The sequence below is a fragment of the Trichosurus vulpecula genome, chromosome 4, assembly GCF_011100635.1.
Source record: "Trichosurus vulpecula isolate mTriVul1 chromosome 4, mTriVul1.pri, whole genome shotgun sequence".
Classification (NCBI taxonomy): Eukaryota; Metazoa; Chordata; class Mammalia; order Diprotodontia; family Phalangeridae; genus Trichosurus; species Trichosurus vulpecula.
Genome location: NC_050576.1, coordinates 262,889,370 through 262,907,388, shown reverse-complemented (window position 1 = coordinate 262,907,388; position 18,019 = coordinate 262,889,370). Strand labels below are relative to the sequence as shown.

The window sequence follows — 18,019 nt, the reverse complement described above, 5'->3', positions numbered from 1 at the left end:
TCCTTCATTTGCTCTCTAGAGTAAAGTGGAACAAATCTAAACAGTCATTCGCATGACAACCCTTCAAATACATCAAAGCAACTATCATGTTCTCCCTTTACACTGAACATCTCTGTTCACTTTAACTGATCCGCGTATGGCATCCCTTCGAGTCCCCTCGCCCTTCCAGCCTTCTTCTTCAAACATGGGTCTACATCCTTAAAATGAAATGCCCAGGACTGAACCTAGTACTCCACATGCATTCTAACTAAAGTAGAGAAAAGTGGGCCTCTAGCTTCTCTTGTTCTGATCAGTATACTTTTCATATTGCAACCTTGGGTCATTTTGGGGGGAGAGGGGCTGACAAGTCATGCTGCTACCAATTATTGAGTTTTTAATCTATTCAAGCCATTAGATTTTTTCGTATGAACTGTTGCACAGCTCTCCTTTGGTACTTATACAGTTAATTCCTTTAATCCAAGTCTAGGACTTTGTATTTATCTCTATTAGATCTTGTCATTTTGGATCCCTGAAACTCCTCACCTCTCAGAATCTTATCAGATCTTGACTCTGTCATTCTACATCATCTATCTCCCCCAGCAAAATCATACATAAATTTCACAAGTAGGCCATCTATACCTTCATCCAAGTCATTTTCTAAAAACCTTGTAACACAGGACCAAGAAAAAATCTTGAGTACATTGCACCAAGTTGACATAGATCCGTCAGTGATTGCTTTTTCTCTGTGTTCCTCCAACCAGTTTCAAACTGAGTATACTAACACCAAGCTCCTATTTCTCCATCTTGTTCACAAAGACAGCATGAAATAGTCCAACAAATGCCTTGCTGAAATCCAGGTATGGTATATCTTCAGTATTCTGCTACCTAGTCTTTTTTTTGAGAACTATCTTTGAAGTCAGAAAGACCCAAGTTCAAGACCTGCCTTTGACACGCATTAGCTGCATGACCATAAGAAAATCACTTGGGCTTTCACTTCCCCAGGAAACCATAAGACACGGATGAGTACCTGACTTGCACAAGGGGAGTGAAATTCCAAAATGAAATTTCCCTACACTGAAAAAAATAGTTGGAAATAACAAGTAGCCTGTGCTACTAACCTAGAAATCCTGTCCCTTGCCACAATAATTCTCAACCTGGCCCTAGCCAAATTGCAATATAAGAAAAGTTTATCTTTGATGCCTTCCCATGCTCTACCTACCCCATCTCTTTTTTCAGGACCCTCCCTTTTTTGATAGTAACACCAACCTCCTGAGTGACCTATGGCTTCATATTTTCCTGGGACAGTATATTTCTATTATAGAAAAGAGGAGAGAAAGATTTATTAATTACCTACTGGTTGTCAGGCTCAGTGCCAAGAACTTTACAAATATTAATTCATTTGATCTGGCCAGCTCAAGACCATGGTCCATGTTCCATGTTCCAATAGTCAGCCCCCACATCAAAATGTTGCTCTTTTATAGCCACTTGCTTCAAAATCATAATCTTTCCCCATGTTTAACAGTCAACTAATACCAATTAATTTGTGTTCCTGATGGAAAATTACCACTATCTCTCTTCAGTTACATTATCAGCAGTCATAACACATACTGAATCTTTATCATATACTCCACAATGACTATCCCAACCATTTTCTACTCCTCTGGCCTCCAACCTCCTTCCTCTTACTTGGCAAGTGGTCTCATCTCTTAATTTGCCCTCTACTCTCCTCCCCATCTTCTTGGTTTCTTGACCCATTCTTCCCTCTTTTCTTCTGGTTAACAAGAAAAAAAATGTCTCTACTCCAAGTATAAAATCTTCGGCTAGGGATACTTACACTTATAACAGGTAGCACAGGCATACTGGTGACACAAAGAATAAGAAAAAAGATGGGAGAGGTGCATATGACTCTTGGAGAGGAGTATGGTAGCAGAAGACAAATTTACATGGTGAAAGAAAAAGAGCAGATTGAAGAGGCAGCACAGGGCTCCAGTTGTAGTTGTAACAGATGCAGTTTCCCATTACTGAGAGAACAGTTCATGCTCCCACGACCATCAGGAAAGAAAGGATCTAGAGTCAAATGGTAAATAGTAAAACAAACAACAGAACAAAACAAACTCCTGGATGTGAAGCCAGGCAAGGGAGCAGGGTCATGAAAAAAAAGTGCAGACACCTTTGGGGTAGCCCTGCAAGAGGAATAAGGATCATATTTCATGACATAGGCCTGCAGAGGACTGATAAACACATGGATGAAATTCGAGGAAACACTGAAGCACACCCTCAAGCTGTCAGCGTCCTCGTACAAAATCCTGATGGTTCCACCCTTGTTATAACTTTGACCTGTACCCTTCTTTCTCTTCTTACCACTGCTAGGACCTTCCATCCACCCCATCCAGCACTGTTACTTTGGCCTTCTTAATACACAATTCTGATCATGCCATTCACTTTTCATAAAACCTTCATTGGTTATGGGAGATTTTGTTTTACTTCACTATATTTATTACAGGAGCTTTGTTTTTCATTTTATTTTTTTTTCCAATGGAAGGAGGGGGAGGTGAGAAATAATAAATGTTTGATGATTGAAAAAAATAAAATTTAAATTAAAAAGACCCCTTCATTGGTTCCATATTGCCTAAAAATAAAATTCAAAAACTTTTGCTTGGAATTCAAGGCCTATCATGAACTGACTCTAAAAAATGACCTGCCCAGTCTTTTCTCATATGACTTCTCCTCTCTCACATACTATATGCCGAGCCAAATCACCCTAATTGCTCTTCTCTCCCACCCTCCTAAGTAAATCTTACATTTTCAAAATCCCATGTCTTCATTCATGCCTTCCTAAATACACTCTAATTGAAATCTTGCAAATATGCCATCATCATGTTTTGTTTTGTTTCCATTCCACTAAGTTATAGGAATGCTTGGTTTATTTCTCGAGTCCAGAATAAAATATTTTTTTAAAATTCTATCAATTCTTCAATTTTAAAGTAAAATAATAATTCTTTCAAAAGCCTTTCTTGAGTCCCAGCCAAAGGCAATTGTTTCTTCCTCTTAATTCTCAAAGCATTATGTATTTCTCTTATGAATTTATTAAATTTTGTGTTTTTAATACATTTATTTGTGTACATGGCTTGTCTCAAAGTTTTATGAGCCTTGAATTCAGTAACCATGTTTTATTTATTCTTGTATAACTCCATTGCACCTAATAAAATGTCATGCATTTAAAAATAAATTCAGACCCACAATTTCATTAGTACAGAAAATACCTAGTATGTAAATTCCTTTCTAATTCAAATCAGATTTTTGATTTTTGATATTGGATATTTGATCTTAACTGGAGCCTCCTAGAAACAAAGAGGAAATCCAAGCCAAGTTTACATCTTACTTCTGATGGGTAATGGCTCTTTTACCTTTAGGATATCACTTAATTTCTCGGTGCTCTCAGCAATTCTCTGTGGCTAAAATTGCACATAAGGTAGCTACCTGCATTGGTAAATGGAGTTTCCTTCTCTGGGAGTTCTCTGTATTAATGGCATCACAGGCCAGGTCCTTATCTCTATCCCTATCTAAAGACAAAATGTATCTATCCAAAGGACAATCGAATGGTTAGAATGGGTGACTGTACTTGTTGGAAGGCATTCCAAGCTTAGTTAAAGCCTCAAGGTCAACACATGTAGGGAAGAAGCAGGTGAGCAGCTTCTGACAAATCTGCAGATATCAAACGTGTGCTCCCAGATACATGGGCAAAAGCAAGGGACCCAACCACAGAGCAGCACCTCGCCCACAGGAGGCACTCCAAATATCATTGACTTGGCTTAATCCAGGATTTGGCTCTGTCACAAATATTATTTTAACAAGATCCCAGTGAAGTCACTGTAATGCTTAATGAGCAAGCACTCCAAATTATGGAGCCATTCAAGTTAACCAGTAGGAAGCCAAGAGCAGTTGGGCTAAATGTTTTCTTTCATCTATATTGAATTTTAACCCTAAAAAGCATGTTAATCTAAGCTCTACCTGTATGTTATGTCAAAAATTGTTACAAGAAAGCTTAGCTTTTATCTTATATTTAGCATTGTTTTAAGAAAAGAAAGATATATTGCAAAATGATTCAGGAAACTATGTGTGCCATTATACATACATACATATATATATATATATGTAGGTATGTGCATATTCTCACACATACACATCTATTTTATATAAGTTTGTACTTGAAAAATCTTCCTTTTTCATTTTTTCCAAAAATAATCTAATAAATTTTATTTAACTATCATAAATATAATCAATAAAAGCTTTATGGCATGCAGTACCATGTCCATGAAAGTGCAGAACATCAGAGCAGGAATGAGGGAAAGATAGACTATTGTGTTTTCCTCATTCTAAGAGAGGTATTTTTCAGTATTGCATTTATTTTCTTTTCCAACAAAAGAGGGTGCAATATCTGAGATCTTGACTATTTGTAATGGAACACACTTCAGTCTGAATCTCATTTGCCTCCTTCTCCCCCAATAAATTACAAACCTCAGAAGGCTCTAGGCTCTACAGGTTGAGTCCTAAAAATTTTCTCAGGGGTTTGTGTATATACACATACACACACGCAAGCAGGAGTATCTCAGAGGCAAAGGAGTAATGAGTTTTTTACCTCAACAGTCACGTGTCTCAGAGAGAGAGAAGAGAGGAGAAGAAGAAGAAGAAGAAGAAGAAGAAGAAGAAGAAGAAGAAGAAGAAGAAGAAGAAGAAGAAGAAGAAGAAGAAGAAGAAGAAGAAGAAGAAGAAGAAGAAGAAGAAGAAGGAAGAGGAGGAGGAGGAGGAGGAGAAAGAGGGGGGAGGGGGAGGGGGAGGAGAGGGAATGGAAGGTATTTATTATATACATATATAATATATTTATATGTGTGTGTCCAAGATAGAGATTTGTTAAGTATATGCATACATTCTCTATTATATACATATTATACGTATGTCTGAGATTTCTCTGAGATGCACACATATGTATATAACAGAACTCTATCTGACAGATGTATGTATGTATATGTGTACATATATGTAAATATAACATATAAATATATCAGAGATAGATATTTTACAAATATTTTGCAAATGCTAAAGTACTTCATAAATGTCACCCCCAAAGGTGATATTGATGGAAGATAGATAAAAGATCTATTATATGCATATATTAGAGATATCAATTATATATTATACATATCACACATGTATATATATATATAATAGCTCTATCTGTCACATATATATACATAGATGATATATAGGTAGATAGATAGACAGACAGACAGACAGACAGACAGATAGATAGATAGATAGATAGATCTGTCTCTGTCTGTTTCTATTTCATTAGTGCCACATTTGAGGATAACATTTATAAAGTGCTTCAACATTTGTAAAATATTTTACATACATTATCTCATTTGATTCTCACAACAACTCTGTGAGGTAGATGCTATCATTGTCCCCAACTCGTGAGACTAAGGAAACCAAGACTAAGAAAGGTTGGCTTTCCTGGCATCACATGCCTAGCAACTGTCTGAGGCAGGATTTGAATTCCACTCTTTCTGACTCTAAGTCCATCATTCTTCTCATTACATTATCTTGGAGGTATTCAGCTGTCTCTTGGAACACCTAGTCAAAGGCACATACTGGCTATGTGACGCCATACAAGTCACTTTTAATTTCTCAGTGCTCTAAAAACTCTCTAAGACTATAATTATCACAATAGTTGCCAACATGCATTGGTAGGGAATGTTTCCTGAGTTTCTTGTCTCCTTAGTACAGAGAGCTTCCTACACTGTTGAAATCAAAGATCCAAACCTAAATATTACTACTGCTACTACTATACCACTACTACTACTACCACCACCACCACCACCACAACCTACCACTACTGCTGCCTCAACTGCTACTGTGCTGCTACTACTACTATTACTACTAACGCAAATATTAATATTAACACTATACTACTACTGTCGTCATCATCATCATCATCATCATCATCATCATCATCATCATCGTCATCATCATCTTGCTCTGGACTTGCATTTCCATAAGTGTGGGAACCTTCTGGCATGAAAATACCTTCCACCGAACTGTGATGCAATAAATAGAGCATTGGACTTAGAGTCAGGAAGAGCTAAATTTAAAACTTACCTCAGACATTTACTATGCGGCCCTGGGAAAATCTCTCCACTTGTCTCAGTTTCCTCACTTATAAAATGGCATTAGTAATAACCCTCCTACCTAAGGTTATTACATGGATAAAATAAGACAGTATCTGCCACTCTTAAAGTGCCATATAAATGCCATCATCATCATCATCATCATCATCATCATCATCATCATCATCATCGTTAGTCATTTGGGAGCATTTAGAGATCCAGGATCTTATCCAGTATCACACACCTAGACTTTATCAAAGGCAGGTGTTTCTTACTCTGTGATACCTTTATTCTTATTGTTATTTTTGTCACTTACATGATGGGCCCAGACCTATTGACAATTATTTAAGCCTTTTTTTAAAGCTACTTTCACTTACGCCATTTACAAATATGGGCAAGCACTTGCGTGATGCCAGCTTCCCTTTTCCTTTCTTTGCCTGGCATCCAGCCCCACTGAGCGCAGCCATTGATTAGGCATTCCTCTTTAGTTAACAGAAAGATCAGTACATAAAGTCACAGTCTGTGCTCATTTCGCCTTTTCATTTGTGGTGCTCCATATTACATGAGGGCAGAGCCATTTGAATCTCTTTAATATTCATGACGCTCTCACCAGTCTGAGTGAAAGAGCGAAAGCTTTTGATAGCAATCTGAGGAACTTGATTAACAATGTACTAATCATCAGTACCATTGACCTGATTCAAAACTGTTTTCAATTCATCCATCACTTTTATAACCAAAGATGATTGCATTACCTTACCATTTTTTATTTAAATAAAACCACATGAGCTGAAAATGTCATGCCATTTTTTACTAAATGCACCTAGCTGCCAATTTAATTTATTTTTTCAACTAAATATGAAAGTGACCTATAATAACCAATTAGCCCAGGAATGAAGGGTAGGGGGGAGAGAAGAATAGCACAAGTGGTCTGTTATAAAATCAATTCATTTGGACTTCACATCACTAAATGTTAAATTGTGCCAAGGAATTAACTTTGCAATAAATTGTTATTGTTGTTATAAAACCGAACTAAAGCATATTACCAGGAGTAATTATCCATATATCAGAATGCATTGAATGTAGAGTGCGAACTATAATTACTTCCCAAATTGCTTATCATTCAAATGATAATTCCAAGAATTCATTTCTGTAGCCATAACTTACTTTTGAATCTTCTGGAACTTATTTTTAAAATAACTTTTCTTAAAGTATTTAGACAGGTTGTTTGAGTAGACAGCTCAAAGGAAAATAATGTGCTTTTTGGTTATTGAACATCATTTGATTATCATATATTAGTAGTTGTTTCTCCTGGTGGAATATAAATGCCTTAAAGGCAAAGACTAGTTCATGTTTCTTTTTTTAATCTTCCTATGCTCATCATCTAGCATTGTGCTTGGCACACAGTAGGTGCCTAATAAACATCTGTTAACTATTTGATTGATAGACAGCAGTAAACTAATATAACCATCTATATTTAAAACAAGTCATTTTGTGTCAAAATATCATTGAACCTTGAGTTTGATATTGAAGAAAGTGTTGAGGACATGAAAATATAGAAAGCAATATTAGTTTGAATGAAATCTGAAAAAGATTATACTACTATTCACCAGATAAACATGCTATATTTTTTCTTTATTAATCACATGATCTCAAGCTCAAATTGATATATGATTTATTTAAATATTTTCTATGCACACACTCTATCATTTTCAAAGTACCAATAAATATTTAACATTATATGCAGAAGCATACCTGTTGGAAAATTTCTTCAATTCAACTCATGAGGTTGCATGAGTTCAGTATATTTTCATCTTTGACTTCATTTTAATCCCAGGATCTAATTAGAATGACAGTGCTTGTCCTTATTTATGTATTCAGGGCTGAAAAACATTCAGAGAACAATATCAACAACACAGATTCTTGTCCCTTTAAAATGTATATTTCAGATATTTGTCTCAATGTGAGAATGACATATGACAAATCGTTTTCAGTTTTTGACAAAATTTCAGTCAACTAACTTGTGAGAGGATGGGGCCACAGGCAAGTAGGGAGTTAACAGAGCACAACGAGTGTTGAATGTGGGGAAAACCTGGGTTCAAATGTGGCCTCTTCTACATATCACCTCTGTAAGTGTGGGCAAGTAAGTAGGTCTCTCTGGGATGAAATTTCCTCATTTGAAAAACTAGAAATCAGCATACATTCCAAAAAAAAAAAGAAAAAGAAAAACTAGAGAGTTGGACAAAAGGATCTTTAATGTCTTTAATGGCATTTTACAGTATTTTAAGGAAAAGAGGTGGATCAAAGAAGAGACGGGACCATTGCTTGGGGTGGTTGCAATTATATTAATGGACAACAGAGAGAAAGAAGAGTTGCTCAGTCTCTTCCTCGCCCTCTTTCTCTCCCTCCTCCTCCTCTCTCCCACTCTTCTTCTCTTGCCCCTCCCCTCCTGTCTGCCTCCCCTCTCCCTTCCTCTCCTCCCTACCTCTCTCTCTTTCCCCCCTTTACCCTCATCTCCACCCCCTTCTATTTTCTCTAGCACAAATACCCTAGGATCCTATAAGAACAAAACAAAAGAGCTAATGAGTTAATAATCAAATTAAAAAATGAGATGGTAAAATAGTGCCAAGTTGCCCTTGATAAGTTAAAGTCAACAAATTCATATGAACTACCAAAGAACAGGGGGGTGTGAGTTCCAAGCTACCATCAATGGTAGCTTTGACAGTTCATGGACAAGAAAAACAAGTTATAAATAATAGAGACACGTATAATCATCTTTTTTTCTATTTTGTCTGCTCTATTTGGTGTTTGTTAAGTTCAAAATTAATATTAAAAAGAAACTTTGTGAAGAAAAGGAGACATTCTGTAGGACTGGAAAAAGCCAAATGATTTTCAAAAAAGGGAAGAGAAGAGCCTACAAGCTGGTGGTGATTGAATCTAACCTGATTGCAATTCAAACTCTAAAATAAGTGTTCATGATAGGATAAGTTATATAGTCTTTATGGTGGGGAGGTGTGGCTAGGTAACAGCTTGTCCAAAAAATAAAATCAAGGGGTTTTAATGGACCACAAGCACCAGTCAAAGTGTGATAGAGAAACACAAAATGGGAAAGTAATTGAAGGCTCTTAAGAGAGAGGCTTTGTGCCCAAGACAGAGGAGGTAACATTCCTGATATATTTCCACTCTGATCAGACCATATATGGGGTTATATAATCGGTTGTGGCCATTACATCTTGGGAAGAACAATGAAAGACAGAAGGTATTGAGAGTAGGTAAACTAACATGTGAAGGATCCTGAGGTCATGTCTTATGAGGATCAGCTGCTGTCTAATATTTGAAAGCTTGTCAAAATTTGTCAGGGGAAGACAGACTAGTCTGATTCCATTTGAGCCCAGAGAACAGACCTAAGGACAATGGGTGGGAATTGAAACATCAAATTAATATCCAAAGTAAGGAAAAACTTTCTAACAATTAAACTGTTGAAAAATGGAATAGTATGCCTCATGAGGTAGTAGCATGCACCTCACCTGAAGTATTTTGCCAAAGGAAAGATGTAGGCAGGCAATAATAGCATTTTTGAGTAATTCCTATTTGCCAGGCATTATGCTAAATACTGGGGATACAAAGCAAAGCCAAAAAGAAAGTTAATTCCTGCCCTCAAGCAGCCTATATTCTAATGGGGCATAATGACACATAAAAAAGTACAAAATGAGTGGTAGAGAGAAAATACCCACATGGGGCATAGTAGCAAAGTCTATAGTCAGAAAGAAAGCTGTGATGAAAAGGAAGCATGACCAGCCTTTCCTTGTTTGCAAATAGAGGTTCTCAAAAGGAACTCACCAGTGGGAGAAGGGACCAGTATGGCAAAGAAGTGTTCCATGATGAGAAACTCCCAGACACTGAAGGGAAGTTGCAGGGTGAAAAGGCAGGTGAGTTATGGTGGGAAAGTTCAAGGGAGTAAGAAAAACAGCACAGGTCGAAAGACTATTAATTCTATTTCCATGAAGATGCTTTTTTTTTCAAGTATGGGCTGGACTCCGTGGGCTCTGACGTTTCTGCCAACTCGGATCTTGTGATACTATCTCAGCTCCAATTCCAAAGTTCCTATGGCTAAAGGAAGAATTGTTCACAATTTGTCATGATTTGTTGAGAAAAGCTGTAGGTTAAATAGGAACTGGCAATTCTTGGGATTCATACCATGCCCTGTGATATAGAATATAGTTCTGAAGAATCAAATTAACCCAGTTCTAAATTATAACTTTTTAACAAGATAAAACAATGATTCTGAAAAAAAGGAAACTCACTGAGAAATGGGATATACTCAACTCGCAGATTATAAATATAAATAAACACCATGAATTCTTCCAATTTGTAGCTAAGAATAGTTTTCCCATTCCTAAATTCAATCCTTGGTTCCCATGATACAATGTTAACAACCAAGACTAAACTCCAAAATGAGACGTTTAGAAAACCATATATCTTATAAATGCCTACATGCTTATACATCTTGGGAAGGAGTTAACTGGTCCCTATGGGCATAAGAATTCATTTTTGAATGTAGCAACTGGATCTGCCATGCCAAATATTTCATCAAAATGCTTGTTTCAAACGTGTATGCTCTGTCCTATTTTATTTCATTTTTGTGGGGATGAGGGGAAGGAGCAGCTTTTCCTAACCAAAACCCTACACTTCTAACCAAAACTGGCTGTCAATTGACAATATGGAAATGATGAAGATATTAAACATAGGCGTTAGCAATTTTGTCCTCCTCTCACCCCAACATTTTAAAATAAAGACTCTAATGTTGGTATTAAAGAAAGACTGGATACGAATTTTCTCTCCATTTTATCACTGTTTTGTTAAATACAACATAAAGAATTACTATGGAAAAACAACAAGTGATCTAAATAAAGTTTGGTTTGAAACATTTGCCTCAGATTGGCATAACCTTAAGCTACATCTGCATAGGAGCACTGAATTAAACTTCCTGGTCTATTTTTTTCCATGCCTGTCTACATAATTGAAGAAATAAATTGTGAGCAAATGAAACCACAATGTGTAAAAGATACTTCTACATACTGAGAACGGCTCAGTAGTCCAACCTCACTTCTCCTTCCAAAATTAGTTTGTCCAAGGTAGCAACTTCTGAGATACTTATGTTCAAGTGTATTTTCTTCACAATTTCTTACTTTTTCAGTGCTTTCAGGGAGGATGTCCTACAAATACAAATTTTAATTTTATGTAAAGCATGTGTTTGTTACATTTTAATAAACGTCTAAAAAGACTCAAAAATTTGGACATCATACCAAAAGAAAACCCATAGCATATATTGAATATTCTTATTCTTTACTGCATATCAATTTTCTCTCGAGATCCAAACACTCTCAGAAATAGAAGTGTTTCACTAAAACCGTGGACATAAATTAGGATCACCTTCAGAAATAAATCAAGAATAAAAAGAGATAAAAAGCCACTTCTGGGTGGTATATTCTCATTGTAAATGAACTGCATGAGCTGGGGGCAGGGCGGGGGGAAGGAACTGTTAATGCAATAATTGTTTAGAGCTTTTTTTCATATTAGCCCAGTTGTATTTCATAGACTTGGAATGTAATGGCTTTCCTATTCATATCCATTTGGTGCATCCAAGCTCTCATTCATTGTAAATGTGTGTGTGTGTGTGTGTGTGTGTTGTTATTGTTGTTTGGTTATTTAGTAATGTTCAGCTCTCCACGACCCCATTGACCAAAATAGGCTAATACTGTCCACTGGGTTTTCTTGGCAAAGATACTGTAGCAGTTTGCCATTTCCTTCTCCAATGGATAAAGGCAAACAGAGGTCAAGTGACTTGCCCAGGATCACACAGCTAGTGAATGCCTGAGGCTGGATTTGAACTCAGGTTTTCCTAATTCCAGGAGTAGTTCTCTATCTACTGAATCACCTAGTTGCCTCCATATATTTGTATAAAATGTATATATGGCTATGTGTCTATATGTGTGCATATATGTATATGCACGTATATATATGTATATATTTCCTTGTTTTGCATATTCTTGCAATTAAGGAAAAAAGAATAGCTCAGTTATACACACACATACACACACATGACATAGTCATGTCAAACTTATACTCAAAAGGCTTCATTGGCTCCCTGAAGTTGTACTAACCATCACACTACCATGCCTGTGTTTGGAATGCATTCCACCCTCTTTTCTTCATCTATTCAATTTAACACACTTTTAAAGTGACTACTTTAAGCACTCTGCTAGGCTCTGGAGCTGTAAAGTCAATGGTTCTAGTCCCAGCTCTCATGGAGCTTGGCGGGGGGGAGTCTCAAATTTTTGTCCATGTGTTAAAGCTCAATCCAAATGCTACCGTGTTCAGGGAGTCTTCTCTGATTCCCTTTATTGGTTATGATCTTCTCTTTCAAATCTCAAAATAAACTTTGATTTATAACTATCTCACTCATCCTGTTAATATTCTGTGTTATAACTATCTATGATACTTGATTATCCAGCCACAAAATTGTAAACTTCTTGGTGACAGTAACTATTTCTCATCTGAATTTAGTATCTGCCCTAGCATTTAGTGCAATACTCAGAGCATAACAGGTGTTTAATACAGGCTTGGTTTTTATACGTCGATAAGTATATATTCCATTAAATATGAAATGAAGGAACGTTGGAAAGTGTCTCCAGGGAAACTGAACAGTTGCCTGTTGTGTTAGCATCCAACTAAGAGAAAATCTGGACCGGGGTGGGAAACCTGTGGCCTCAAGGCCACATTTGGCCTTCTGGGTTATCAAGTACAGCCCTCTGACTGAACCCAAGGGGCTGCACTTGAGGACCTAGAGGGCCATATGTGGCTTCAAGGCCACAGGTTCCCCACCCTGGTCTAGACAAAGACCCAAATAATTGGTTCAGATAAATTAGTGAAAAATTAAGCTCATTAAATTGGTTATTTTAAAATTGGGTTTGGGGTTATTACATACACACGATACTCAGTTAATTGCAATTTTTAATTTTCCATTGATTCATTGACACCATATAGACAGGGGTTTATAATTCACAAATCTGTGATATTTGCAAATATTTCTGGGGACCTAGTGGTGTATTGCCCTGGAAACTTTATAGCATGGAAAAGGCAGTGAATTTGGAGCCAGAAGATAGGGATTCAAGGTCCAATATTGCAATTCTGTGACTTGGGACAAGTTTTTTAAAGTCTCAGTACCCCAGTTTTCTCATCTTTAAAACAAGGAGTTGGACTAAATGAGTCACTTCCCCTATAAATTCTAGGCTGCTTAAGGGTAGAAGATCTTGCATTTTTGCCTTTGCATTCCCAGAACCTATCAGAGTGTCTTCCACATTGCGGGTAAATGATGAAAGCCTTTGGATAAATTGAATTTAATTATAATATGGTAGCAAAGAAATGTGCACATAAACAACAACATAAGCTGAAAAATTATTGTTTGTGGAAGTGGTTAAACTCAGCATACACATATAGATACGTAAATTTTTATATGTATATATATGCTTACATATACATACTTATTCACTGACATGTCATATCTATTATTGGGGAAATGTGATTCCCTGTATATTATTATCTAAAGTTGGTATATTTCCATTTAATTTTCCTTATGGAAGAGTGGTATGCAAATTATAATAGGCATTCCTTTTCTATTAATTACAAGAATATGTGGAAAGGGGGGAAAATGTGTCCTTCCTATAGGAAAGCTATCTATTTTATATGAATTTGAAAAATAATCATAGAATCCTTGAATCTGCAGTTTCATTTAAAGATAAATTGTTAGATCAGTAGATAATTTGTTTCGTAGATTTTTCATAAAATGGGAAGTTTTTCATAATTATTTTATTAATTTAGGTAGTAGAGCTTACTAAAAGTGAGTATTCACATAAAGTGGACTGGAACACACAAGTATATTTAGTGGAATGAAAGAAAAAAAATTGACAGTAATCATACTGATGATCACTTTTCAAAATATGTACTTGATAAAAAAGCATTTGTCCCATTCATGAACTGCACCCCTGACATGAACACAGATGTAATACCCATTCCAACTACCTGACACTACCTTGCTGACATGTTTACATTTTCCTCCTTTGTGAAAATGTCCAGAGTATGACGGCAACCCTGTCATTCAGGAAGCTAAATGATATAGGACGAACAATTAAAAAAAGTATGGAAATAAAAACCTCATTGTATGTGGATGGGTTGAAATCTATCCTTCTGTTTATTGGTGTCCAAAAAAAATGACATGCATTTCTTTAGAGAGCTCAGAGGACTATTGTGTGCAAACCATTTATTTCCTATTATTTTAAGAAAGTATTGCTGAAATTGGGGGTGTTTTTGCTCCATAAAATTTTTAAATTGAATAGATTTAATTTTAGGTCCAGTCAAATGTGTAGCTGTCAGCCATTTAGCACTGAAATACATGGCCTTGAGAAATGTTATTTCAAAGCTGTTTGCCTTTTAAATTCTAACACTGTATATCTATTTGTCTAGACCCCATCAAGGGGACTATTGTAGCTGGAGGCGTTGGTATGAAGACGACTAAAAGGCTACATCATGTCAAAGCTTCAAGTAGGGATTATTGCTTTCTTGCCTCAGTTCACAGCTGTATTATGTCACCAAATCACATCACAGTGTAATCAAAGATGAATAAAATATTTTTTTTCTTTACCTTAAATGCTTTTCCTGTCAATTACAATCAAAGGACATGATTTCAGGTCTGTCAGTTTGCTGGGTTCTCTCCTACTGATGACTCTAAAACTGTAATCTGCTAAATATAAAATGAATCAAAGAAGTCTTAGAATGAATCTGCTATTAAGAAGAATGTTTTCCCCCTCCCCTTCTCACAGGGGATAGAAAAGTAATTGGTCTTTAAAGAATGAAATCAAAGATGCAAAAATGCCCTTTTGGATCCTTTCCCACACAGCCCCATTCCAGTCTTTCCTCCTCAACAAAAAAAAAAAAAAAAAAAAAAAAAAAAACCTTAGCTGTAACATTATTTTGTCTCTTAGGGTGGTATACCATTGCTTATTCAAGCAAGATAGTGGGTTCCAAATGTTGTCATTGGCCCCTAATTTTTACCCCAGGAAAACAACTTTTTTGTCTTTTTGCTGCTGAATGGATAAAATACCTGCCCTGTGCGATGTGAGCATTTGACCTGCAAAAAGTCCAAGTAGGAGCTGGCCACTGGCCTGATTACATCATTAAGCATTTAAAAAAAAGCATCCTGGCCTACTCATTGTTGCTGTCTTTGATCTTCTCTCTATCATTTTACAATAGGTTGCTCCTCATTTACACTACAAATACTGGAGCAATGAAAGTGGTATCTCTGCTCCTATTCTGGAAAAAAAAAGAAAATCCCTGCTTCAGCAGCCTGTGCCAGCTGCTACCAGGGATGGAAATCAGAGGAGGGAAGGCAGTGCTTAAGGCATAAATATTTTCTCTATCATGGAGTTTCCTTGGACTTTCTCTTGTAATTATTCTTCTATTGAAGTTGTATTTGGTGGTGCTGATTCTAATAGATATACATAATGGTGAAAGAGCTCTTGACTTATCTGCCATGCTGGCTGATTTGCAATCCTTCACTGCAAGGTAGCCCAGATGGTATCTTTAGAAAAATAAATGCAATGATGTAATGTCCTCTTGTTTTATTGCCCTAAGGTACCTAACAGGATGCAACCCAGCATACAGAATAGAAAGCCAGCCTTGGCTCCAGGAGGAACCTGTGCCTCCGACACATATTAGCTATTTATCAATCACTAAGTCACTTAATCTCTCAGTAACCCCTAGGCAAGTCTCTCTGAGACCGTAAGAGGAAAGTTACAAATCTGCGTTGGTGGAAGGAGCATCTACGCTGGGAGTTATCTACAGAGAAGGAACTGCAGGTCTGACCATAGTATCTGATTACATTTCATGCCCTATAACTATCCTTCACATCCATTTTTTATTGGTCCATTTCCATGAGAAATAAATATTAAGCTAACTATTGTGTTTTGGCGATCCTTTTTTTCTTTTAAATAGATAAGGTTGATCTTAGAGTAGGATGAGGGTAGAGGATCTTTTTTTTCTAATCAGACCATTATTAACTTGAATTTCACCTGTCACTGACCACAATAAAGAGAAACATCAAAGTAGTAAAAACATAGCGCAAGACCATTTACATCAGTGAAATGAGCAAACAATCAAACACTACAACAAAGCCCTAAATTAAGGCCTGGGGTCTGTGAACTTGCTTTTTAAAAATATTTTGATAACCATATTCAATATAATTGGGTGGTTTTTTTTTGTAATCCTGTATATTTTTGTTACACAATTTAGCATTAGTGCCTTAAGGTTTGCAAAGACATGTACATGTTATCTCATGTCAAAGCATTATTCTGAAAAGTGATCCATAGGTTTCACCAAACTGACGAAAGGGTTCATGACACAAAAGAAGTAAAGAAACCCTGTTCCAAATATTTAAAAATAAACATGAAGAGTCAGCATATGAATAGGCTCTGAAAATCTGAAATGTAATGGAAGAGAGGGTATGAGATTGGGACTTACGGGAACTCAGGGACCTTCCTGGTTCTGCCTCTGTCTGTGATTTGAGGCAGTTCATTTCACCAAAGAGGACTTATATGTACCAAACTATTGCAGGGGCAAATCAATAGAAATTATTAGGGTTCTTCAGCAGTTAGGGAATGGCTCGACAAATTATGGTATCCAAATGGAATGGAAGGCTATTGTGCCATAAGAAATGATGAAAAGAATAGTTTCAAGAAAACCTGTAGGAATTTTCATATAAAATGTATACTCGTGCTCCTCCGCCCCCCAAGCAGGCGAAGAGTCGCTGGGGGTCCAGCCGGGACTGTCTAGCCCTCCTCCTCCTCTCACCTCCGCTCACCTCTCCGCCCTCCCGTCTCCTCTCGAGTAAGGGGCGGTGGATGAAGTGAGACGATGGTCATCCGAGTGTTCATCGCCTCCTCCTCCGGCTTTGTGGCGATAAAGAAGAAACAGCAAGATGTAGTTCGTTTTCTGGAAGCCAACAAGATAGAATTTGAGGAGGTAGACATCACAATGTCGGAGGAGCAAAGACAGTGGATGTACAAGAACATTCCTCCAGAAAAAAAACCAGCTCAGGGCAATCCAACGCCACTACAGATATTCAATGGAGATGGATACTGTGGTGATTATGACAGCTTTTTCGAATCAAAGGAAAGCAACACAGTCTTTTCATTCTTAGGCCTGAAAGCAAGATTGCCATCAAAGGCAGAGCCCTAAGAGTGGAAAGAAAACTTAAGAGGGCAGAAGCACATTTGGAAGAGCAAGTGTGGTGCTCAGCAAACAGCTGCTTACCTAATGGATCACTGTGATAAAGGCCACGTGCATCATCAGCACTTTGCTTGCCACTGAAGAAGTGCTTTCCAAAGATGTGGGACCACTGGGCATTACAAAAATCTATAAATCAAATTGGCCAAAAAAAATGTATACTCGTATGACAGAGTCTATGCTTTGATGAAATGATGTCGAGGAGAATAATTCAAACGAGAAAAACAATATTGTAAAAACAAACGACTTTGAAGACCTAAGATCTTGGATCAATGAAATAGCAAATACTAACTCCAGAGCACACTCAGTGATGAAGCATGGTACCCACCCACCGATAAGAGATGATAGACTCAGGGAGAAGAAGGACATAAGAATTTTTTTGGATGTGGCCAGTGTGCAAATTTGTCTTCCTTGATTATGCATATTTGTTGCAAGAGTTTCATTTTCATTTTTTTTTCAATGTGGGAAGGGCATAGGAGAGAGAGAAAGTAGATTTGTTCATTAACAAAATATTTTTTTTTAAAAAAAGAACTTTA

The 18,019-nt window shown here is 36.9% G+C and overlaps 1 protein-coding gene across 1 annotated transcript; it reads left to right on the top strand.

The window, feature by feature from the left end:
* Positions 1 to 17,075: 17,075 nt before the first annotated feature.
* LOC118848324 (SH3 domain-binding glutamic acid-rich-like protein 2) lies at positions 17,076 to 17,625 on the top strand. Its single transcript, XM_036757169.1, has one exon. It carries the CDS (start codon positions 17,112 to 17,114, stop codon positions 17,433 to 17,435), a length of 324 nt encoding a protein of 107 aa, XP_036613064.1. The 5' UTR covers positions 17,076 to 17,111; the 3' UTR covers positions 17,436 to 17,625.
* The last annotated feature ends 394 nt before the right edge of the window (positions 17,626 to 18,019 follow it).

Excerpts from the sequence above, each read along its gene's own strand:
- LOC118848324 (XM_036757169.1), top strand. The coding sequence starts at position 17,112 with ATGGTCATCCGAGTGTTCATCGCCTCCTCCTCCGGCTTTGTGGCGATA.